Source organism: Adiantum capillus-veneris, chromosome 8 (assembly GCF_014529385.1).
Source record: "Adiantum capillus-veneris isolate H3 chromosome 8, ASM1452938v2, whole genome shotgun sequence".
Classification (NCBI taxonomy): domain Eukaryota; kingdom Viridiplantae; phylum Streptophyta; class Polypodiopsida; order Polypodiales; family Pteridaceae; genus Adiantum; species Adiantum capillus-veneris.
The window spans coordinates 61,845,271-61,855,066 of NC_140938.1; the positions used below are offsets into that span (position 1 = coordinate 61,845,271).

At 42.8% G+C, this 9,796-nt stretch overlaps 2 protein-coding genes across 2 annotated transcripts; both read right to left on the minus strand.

Moving 5' to 3' along the window:
* Window positions 1–2,387: 2,387 nt before the first annotated feature.
* On the minus strand, window positions 2,388–2,771 carry LOC147452229 (uncharacterized). Its single transcript, XM_086519222.1, has one exon. The coding sequence runs from the start codon at window positions 2,769–2,771 to the stop codon at window positions 2,388–2,390; it is 384 nt and encodes a 127-aa protein (XP_086375348.1).
* Window positions 2,772–4,148, minus strand: LOC147452230 (uncharacterized). The gene has a single exon (XM_086519223.1). It carries the CDS (start codon window positions 4,146–4,148, stop codon window positions 2,772–2,774), a length of 1,377 nt encoding a protein of 458 aa, XP_086375349.1.
* Window positions 4,149–9,796: the final 5,648 nt, after the last annotated feature.

The window sequence follows — 9,796 nt, forward strand, 5'->3', positions numbered from 1 at the left end:
GACGTGTCAAGGTCATCTCCCTAGTGTATAAGTCACAGAGGCGTTAGGATCCATCTTCATTCATATATATACATATACATAAATAAAGGACTAGAAATTCAGCAAAAAGTACATGAATCATAAATCTCTCAGCACTAATAAATCTTAGTCAATTGTTTCAACGAATACACCATGTTTCATAAGAAGATATACTAAACTTATAAATGAAAAAGAAATAGTTGCGAGAGTCATCGTGCTTTTTTATTGGATGAAACATATCCAACCACGTTAAACCCCATGGCAAGGGGGTGGCAGGGAGCAGGTCAATTGCAACACCTCTTTGTAGACAATGTTAGAAGTGTATGTTCTTTGATCTCCATGTCTACTAACGCTTGTTAAGTGACTATCACCAAACACAACCTTGATGGCAGAAGAGGATCTCACGCGAGACATTGCCACATACAGTTGACCATGGGTGAAAACAGGTGTTGGGAGATACAATCCAAGAACTCCCAATGTTTGGCCTTGCGCCTTGTTGATTGTCATCCCAAAAGCACAACGTAGGGGAAATTGGCGACGTCTCAAATCAAAAGGGAGACCTTCTCTAGATCCCATGAGAAAATCAATCCTTGTAATGAACACTGCATTTCCTGCATGTGACCCTGTAATGATTTCTGCTTCAATCACTTTGCTGTGGAATTGCTTACAAATCAAACGTGTCCAATTAGAAAGACCACTTCTTGGATCCAAATTGCGAAGCAACATAACTGGAGCGTTCTGTTTCAATTGTAAAACATGCGGTGGAAAACCTCCCCCAAGATCTAAACTATTTACAAACTCACTTGTGAATAAAATGCTATCACAATTTGATTCACACACTACGTCTGCACTGACATATTCCTTATAAGTACTAGGAAATTGTTGCAAGCCCAAATTGTTTATAGCATCCACCTCCTTGTTCCGTGGAGCCAAAATTGCTCTATCCTTGAAAAAGGTTGCATGGCAAGTCTGTGTTTCAAGGTCTCTATATATGCAAGCAACCAATGCTTGCAAATTATTTTGTGGTAGCATCATGCAGGCCGGCAAAGCCACATTATCAAGTATGCCCCCATCACAAACATGGCCATTACCAATATCAAGTGTCCACTGCACAAACTCTCTTTCAATAACATTACTAAAACAATTGACCACTCGTATATTCTGTGTTAGATGCATGAGTTCTGTACGTTGCCAAATGTATGAGTGGCACAAAGATGCATTAACAATGTCTTCTCTTCCCCCTTTACGTACAATAGGTAATATCTGTCTGAAATCACCACCAAGGAGGAGAACCTTTCCACCAAACAACATGTAATTTTTCATGACATCTCTTAGTGTCTTATCAAGAGCCTCAAAAGCGTGTCTATGAGCCATGGGGGCTTCATCCCATATGATCAGTGAACTCATTCGCAACAGCTCAACAAGCTGGCTGTTTACTTTAATGTTACATGTGGACTCAGAAGTTATATCAATAGGGATCTTGAATCTAGAGTGTGCAGTCCTTCCATTGTCTAGAAGTTGTGCTGCAATCCCGGACGATGCACATGCCAAAGCTACTTTGGACTCTCCACGTATCCGAGAGAGCAATGCATTGTAGAGATAAGTCTTTCCCGTTCCACCTGGCCCATCCAAGAAAAAAACAGTCCCTCTGCTCATGCCAGTTGCTTGTAAAACCCGATTGTAAGCTTCCCTTTGCCCAACATTGAAAGATGATTCCATTCGAGCAGACAATACTCTTTGTTCCTCTCTGTTATACATGAACTCTTCAGCAAGCACTTCATGCTCACTCATAGTTTGCAGTGTGACCACCTGGGGCATTCCAGAATAATCTGAGAGCCTCTTTCCATAGTGTTGAAGCATTTTCTCTAAGTTTGATAAAGCTTGGTTTTGAGCCATGTGTTCACAGATATTCGCCCTCATATGATATACATGGTCCTCAGAAAGCTCCTTACATAAGCGATTCCACAATGCACCAGGATGTATTGGATCACAAAAAACCAAAATGACTACAAACAGTAGGCGCAATTGTTGCCATGTTTGTTGAAAAGAAGCTTCTTCCAAACAAAGAAACCATTCATCATCAACTTGCAGTAATCCTCGTGCATTACATGTTTTTTTAAATGTGTCATATACTTGTCCATTGAAGGTTCTAATATCCTCAAAAGACTTACATCCTTTGCACATGTTGAGTAATATACACAAATAGTACAAATCTCCAACATTGGGAACAATGTGGTACATTCTTCCAATCATGTCACCAATCTGTCTTTGAGTATGTTCCACTTGCTGGCTTCCAAACCCACTTTGTTGGGAAGTCTATGTACAACAAATGGTTGGCCTCTGGATATTGTTGATTTGCAACAAACCACTCAGTGAGCATTGTCTTTTTGCTGACCTCTCCCTCCACCACACTCTATACAGCCGCTCTGTCGGTCGCTGAAGATGACTTGATTTTGATGAGGCAAGTGAACTTGGAGCCGTTGTATGTTAGGTTTCTCTTGATGCATATGAAACCCAAGTATACGCCAGATAGCCTCAGATGCTGATACATAACAAGCATTAAGATAGTTTGTAACTTCATTTAGAAGCCCTTCACTATCTTGTAGAACAACAGTGGCCCTGTCATGTCCCTTATACACATACTTGTAGAGATATTTCACAGCAGATATAGTGGAGCAAACCTCCACATTGATATGTGCATTGTACCTTATTGACAAAAATGGATTGTATGGAACAATCCATTTATTACTCATTTACACTTTATTACGAACAATGTAATTTCCATCATCCCTCCTCATGTACGTTGGGTATCCATCCCTACCCACAGTAGTCGACGCACTGAAGCTTCGAGGATATTTAAACCTGCACTTTCCATCTTTCATACATGGAGCATTCTTATTCAAGTTTCTACACGGGCCATGCACATTACACCGACTGATAATATCATACAACTGTGGAAACATTACTTTATCAGGAAGCTCTGCACACACAATCTTATCATAATGCAATGTCTCTGTTGGCTTATGCTCAGATGCAAGTATCAATAGAATGTGAGCATGAGGAAGGCCTCTCTTTTGGAACTCAATCACAGAAATGTGTCCAATGACCTTACCAAAAATAGCTCTCTTAATCAGCAAGCCCATCAAATCCTTGAACTTATGGTAGAAAACACGGGCAGTAAGATCAAGACAATCATTGGATGTCTGTCCAGGCAGTAATGCATCCTGTATCTCTTTCCATCCAGGATTGCATGTGAATGTAATGAAGAGATCAGGTTTTCCTCTCTTGCGTACAATTGCCATGGCATCTTGGTACAGCGGGTGCATATAGCGAGGGCCACCAACATACGAAGAAGGCAATACAACCCTTCTTCCAACATTAGCACCCAATAACAGTTCTCTATCATCCCTTGCTCCATATCTTGCTCCAACCATATATGTCAAGCCTTGATACACCTCACTGCGAAGTTCAATTTGATGATTATGAACCCACAAAAGCCTCAACTCCTCCATACAACTATATGCATCAACAATATATTGTTGCAGTAGCCTACCACCACGTAAAAGACATTGTGTTGTGTCATCTCTAATTTGCAATCTATACTTGTAGAAATCCATTGTAGAAATATACTTTGTAGTTCCATTTACTCGCTCTCTGTTTACTTCCGCTCTGTTCACTTGGGGTATGTAAGGATTCCAACCTTCTTCACCATTTGGAAATAGCAACACATATAATAGAGGCATGTATGACCTATGGCAATTTGAGATTCTTAGACCACCACCCAAAAGATTCAACACAATATCACGATGGCCAATGTTGCTCTCTTCACCCTGACCAGGCATGATTGCAGCAACTTCCACACTTGTTGGAGCAACATATTGCCAGCCATTTGTACGCTTCTCAGTAATGACCATCCTAATCTCCGGAATATTGGAAGTTTGGACCATTGTAGCAAACCCCCTAAAAGCTTGAACATACGGATTTACTCGATGCATCATCGATTGCAAGCTTTCCAAAACATCTGGTTTGAGTTTTGAAACATGACTCATCCTATTTTGCAACTCATTCTCAGTGTCAAAAAAATACAACTGAGCAAAGCGAGGGATTTGACCTGATCGCTCTTCTGGCATCAATGGACCAATGTTATGATAAATAGATCCATGCACCTTGAAGGTATAGATTCCTTTTCTTTGGCAAGAGATTCATCTATATGAGCTCCCAAAGAAGCAAATGCCAACACACTATTGTATGCTCTGATATGTTTCAAGAATTTTCTACTTCTAGTATTGCCCCGTGCATCAATTCCCTAATTCTAATGGAGGTTCACTTAATGGCGGAAAAGAAACATTTCCTGAGTTGCAACAACTCTTCCCCACAAATGCGCGAATGGTCTTGGCTTCTGCTTTCCAAGCTAAAGCACCACATAAGGAGCATGCAAAATCCAAGTTGCCTATGTTGTGAAGAATACACTTGTCATGAGAAAGAGACAACATAGAGATATGAATCAAGGAAGTGGTCTCAAAATATAAGTAGGTGATAGATAGACAAAGTGTCTCAACTTTGAAGTAATCTCCCTCTCTGGAGACAATTACAGGCTCCTCAAGAACATCTCCATTATTGGCTTCCAAATTGTCTTCCACTTCAATCCTTACATAACTTTGCGAGAGAATTGACTCATTATCTACATCCATCGCAATCCTTCCCTGAGGAAATTCATTGCATCGATTCACGTTTATCAAATGGTGGCAATCTTCCAAGCGAGGCACATCAATCTCACCCAGAGAACGTCCAACTCTATCTCGCGCTGTTGCACGTCGTGTAGCTCGAGAGGCTTGACATATCCTACTACGTCTTGCATGTCCAGGAGACAACACCTTTGGACCAATAGCCATCTGTCCAGAAAAGAACTCTTATAAGTACTCACAGATATATACAGGTTAGTATCTAGAGAATTAAGAAGAGAGTATGGAGAAGAAAGGATTTCCCAACTATGTCTATCTTTCTTTGAAGGAGTCAGTGAGAGGAGGCTTGCCAACCCACATGGTAAATGTCTATATACTTCTATATCTGTCTCTCTATATCTCATCTAACTACTACTAAGGATATAATTGGGGGAGTGAGTCCATCCGATTAGCCCATTGACGATTGTCAGTTAAGGCCTGGGTTTCAACCAACAAATTTTCATTGCAGTTACAACGCGCCAGTCTGCACGTCAACCGAAATCTTGCAGTTGATGCAGATGTGCCAAGATAACCCATTATTGGTCGACCCGTTATTGGCCATTTTGGCAACCCACATCAAGACGGATTCAAAGGAGCATCCAAATCAGCCCCGAGGTGCTTCATTATGAAGAGTTACCATGGTGACAGGTTAAGGCCTGAGTTTCAGTCGGCAATTTTCCACTGCGGTTACAACGCGCCAGTCTGCATGTCAGTCGGATTCTCGCAGTCGATGCAGACGTGCCGAGTTAACCCAGTATTGGTCAACCCATTATTGGCCATTGAGGCTTGAATTGTTGTGTACATTCCGTTTACACAATCAAAAGCAAATACCATATCGGCAATGGTGTGCATGTGATTGCATTGGGAGAGACACTCTCACTTTGCATCTGCCAAAAATAGACCAGAGCTTTTTGACCCTACCCAAATTGGGCATATCTGGCAATCAATGCATTCAAAGAGACGGCCTCCTATATAGGAAGCTCTCTCCCACTTTTTGTGCTTTATGAAGTGCTTCACATTTATCATACCTAGAAAGAAGTCAGACATTGCACACACCTAGAATAATTTTGTGTGTGTGTGTGTGTGTGTGAGAGAGAGAGAGAGAGAGAGAGAGAGAGAGAGATTCACTGCAACATAACTTGAGAGAGAGAGAGATTCACTGCAACATAACTTGTGTGTGTGTGCGTGTGTGTGTGTGTAGGAGAGAGAGAAAGAGAGAGAGAGAGAGAGAGAGAGAGAGAGAGAGAGAGAGAGAGAGAGAGGGCAAGGGGGCGGGAACGGGAGTTGACTCAAAAGACATAGTGGCAACAAAAATACATACAATTATGGAGATCCTCTGAGAATGTAGCGATCAATGCATTCAAAAGAGACGGCATCCTATATAGGAAGCTCTCTCCCACTTCTTGTGCTTTATGAAGTGCTTCACATTTGTCATACCTAGAAAGAAGTCAACATTGCACACACCTAGAATAGTTTGTGTGTGTGTGTGTGTGGTGTGAGAGTGTTTGTATGTTTGTTGTGTGTTTGTGTGTGAGAGAGAAGAGAGAGAGAGAGGAGAGAGGGAGGGAGAGAGAGAGAGGGAGAGAGAGAGAGAGAGAGATTCTTGCAGCATAACTGAGAGAGAGGGAGAGAGGGCAATGGGGGGGGGGGGGGGGGGGGGGGGGGGGGGGGGGGGGGGGGGGGGGGGGGGGGGGACGGGGAAGTTGTGACTCAAAGACAGTGGCAACAAAAATACTACAATTATGGAGATCCTCTGAGATGTAGTATCCAAAAAACAACCAAGAGTCGTGAGCAAATTGGTATCCACTACATACATAAGCCTCCACCAAAATGTAGCCAATATCCCCAAAGCCACCAAAATATAGATCCCTAAGCCTATAAATGGGAAAGAAGTGAGTATGTTTTTTGGAGATCCCCTCCCCCATTATCCAAAGAAGACAACCAAGAGTTGTGAGCAAATTGGTATCCACTACATACATAAGCCTCCCCCAAAATGTAGTCAATATCCCCAAAGCCACCAAAATATAGATCCGCTAAGCCTATAAATGAGAAAGAAGTGAGTATTACTATCGATTACATAATTCACTTCTTGCAAGGGTTGAACTGGATGGAACATCTCCAACGGCATTAATCCCCTTCTTGGGCCAATGGGTCGTTACCAATGCATGGAGCTTGTTTGAGATAGATCTAACTTCAGAGACACCTGTAGTATGTTGTACTGCTACGGCGGTCAATTTGTTGCTAGTGCTTCATAATTCAGGCACAATGCTTTTGAAATCCATGCTATCCTTGTCAAGAAGGGACCTCTCCAAGAGACTCATGATTTTTTCCTGGTTGCTTTCTATGTGAGAAAGTTTTCCTTGCACTTAGCTCTGCTGCTGCAAAATACCATTGATCTGTAGCTGCATCCACTCCTCTAGACGATGAAGATAAACCCCTTGCTCATATTGTGAATGGCTCAACCAGTGAATGCTCTCTCTATAGGAAACCTGTGATGCCTCCGCTCTCTCACATGAGGCTTGAATTTTGGAGCATACTATGTGGATGATACCTAATCCATCTACAATTTGCTTCTTTGCAGGTCCATCCCCACCTCGGGCAACGCGCTTGGCATTTCGTAAATTGTTGCCTGGGTCTCTCTCTGGGGTAGAAAATATCACCTCCGAAGAATCTCCTCCAGAGGTAAGCACGTGCTCCATTACTGTAAGAATAAGATATATATTTAGCACCGGGTTATACATGTTTTTCTCTCTCTCTATTTTTCCCCTATCCACCTCTCTATACCTCCCTCTCTATGGTGCAAGGTGGCCATAGAGAGAGCAATAGCCAAAGCCTGTGTGCATCCTATGGCCATAGCAAAAGGTTGTTGACTTTCCTATGGGCATAATGTGAAACCGAGCGGGCTCCCGCACAGACACACACACACACACACACACACACACACACACACACACACAAAGGCTCTCTCTCTCTCTCTCTCTCTCTCTTATGCAAAAGTTGTGCATTTCGGAAAGAAAAAAAAGTGCTTGAGAAGCTTCCTGTGTAGGATTTCGTCTCTTGGAATGCACTGATTGTGGGATATGCCTAACTTGGTTAGGGCCAAGAGAGCAGCTGCCCCACCTAATGCTTCTTGTCCATGAGCTCCATCCCTCTCTCTCTCTCTCTCTCTCTCTCTCTCTCTCTCTCTCTCTCTCTCTCTCTCTCTCTTCATCTCTCCCTTACTCATGTGTAGGCATATCCCACAATGAGTGCACTCCAAGAGACGACATCCCATAGAATAAGCTCATTGAAAGCACCTTTTGTGGTTTATGAAGTGCATGGCATTTGGCATACATGTTGACCAAGGCAATGCTAGAATTCAAGCACTAAATTTCTCTACAGGTTGTAGGTTTTCTCAAGTTCAAATTTAAATTTAAAGGTAAATACCAAAATCTGTAAGTGGGATCAAAGCTCATTGCTTAAGCTCATTGAAAGCACTTTTGTGCTTTATGAAGTGCTTAATGAAATTCTAGGGTTCAAGATTCGGGAAAAATCATTTTTTTAAACATACAAAATTCCTTCCCTTGAATGTGCTCATGGAAAATTCTAGCTCTGCGAGCCCCACCATCATCAGAGCTCCGTATCAATGCAAAATAGCACATATAAGCTCCTCTCCCGCCTTGTTTATTTGTCTATTGATCCGTCGATAATGAGCAATGCCTCAATTCCTCCTCCTCCTGGCTTTTGAAACTGAGTTTGCCACGTGTTTCTTGGCTTCAAGCCTAGTTCTTCCCCGTCAGTAGATTGTTTTTGTCATGTGGGATTACATCAAACCTAGGTTTTTTTCTAGCTCTGCAAGCCCCACCATTATCAGAGCTCATTGATTAAGCTCATTGAAAAGGCTCTCTCTCTCTCTCTCTCATGCCAAATGTTGTGCATTTCAGAAAGCACAAAAAGTGCTTGAGAAGCTTCCTGTGTAGGATGTCGTCTCTTGGAATGCACTGATTGTGGGATATGCCTAACTCGGTTAAGCATATTTCGGTGCTAATTCGCATGCACGACGATGCGTGACAGTCTTTAGGCATGTGGGCACTGAGGAGTGCGCTCAAGGCCAGGACATTTGCCGTTTTGGTGTGCATTTAAAAGTGCTTGAGAAACTTCCTGTGTAGGATGTCGTCTCTTAGAATGCACTGATTGTGGGATATGTGCCTAACTTGGTTAGGGCCAAGAGAGCGGCTCAAGGGCCAGGACATTTTTCGTTTTTTGTGCATTTAAAAGTGCTTGAGAAGCTTCCTGTGTAGGATGTCGTCTCTTGGAATGCACTGATTGTGGGATATGTTCCTAACTTGGTTAGGGCCAAGAGAGAGGCTGCCCCACCTAATGCTTCTGGTCCATCAGCTCCATCATTAGAGTTTTTACACTATTTTTCTATATTTCGGGACGGAATTTCTCCTTTTTCCCTTGCCTTTATATTTCGGCACTAATTCGCATGCGCGACGATGCGTGACAGTCTTTAGGCATGTGGGCACTGGGGAGTGCGCTCAAGGGCCAGGACATTTGCCGTTTGCTGTGCATTTAAAAGTGCTTGAGAAGCTTCCTGTGTAGGATGTCGTCTCTTGGAATGCACTGATTGTGGGATATGTGCCTAACTTGGTTAGGGCTAAGAGAGCGGCTCAAGGGCCAGGACATTTACCGTTTTTTGTGCATTTAAAAGTGCTTGAGAAGCTTCCTGTGTAGGATGTCGTCTCTTAAAATGCACTGATTGTGGGGGATATGTGCCTAACTTGGTGTCCATCAGCTCCATCATTTGAGTTTTTACACTATTTTTCTATATGTCGGCGCTAATTCGCATGCGCGATGATGCGTGACAATCTTTAGGCATGTGGGCACTGGGGAGTGCGCTCAAGGGCCAGGACATTTGCCGTTTTGTTGTGCATTTGGGAAGGCACAAAAAGTGCTTGAGAAGATTTCTGTGTAGGATGTCGTCGCTTGGAATACATTGATTGTGGGATATTCCTAGCTCGGTTAAGCATATTTCGGCGCTAATTCGCATGCACGACGATGCGTGACAGTCTTTA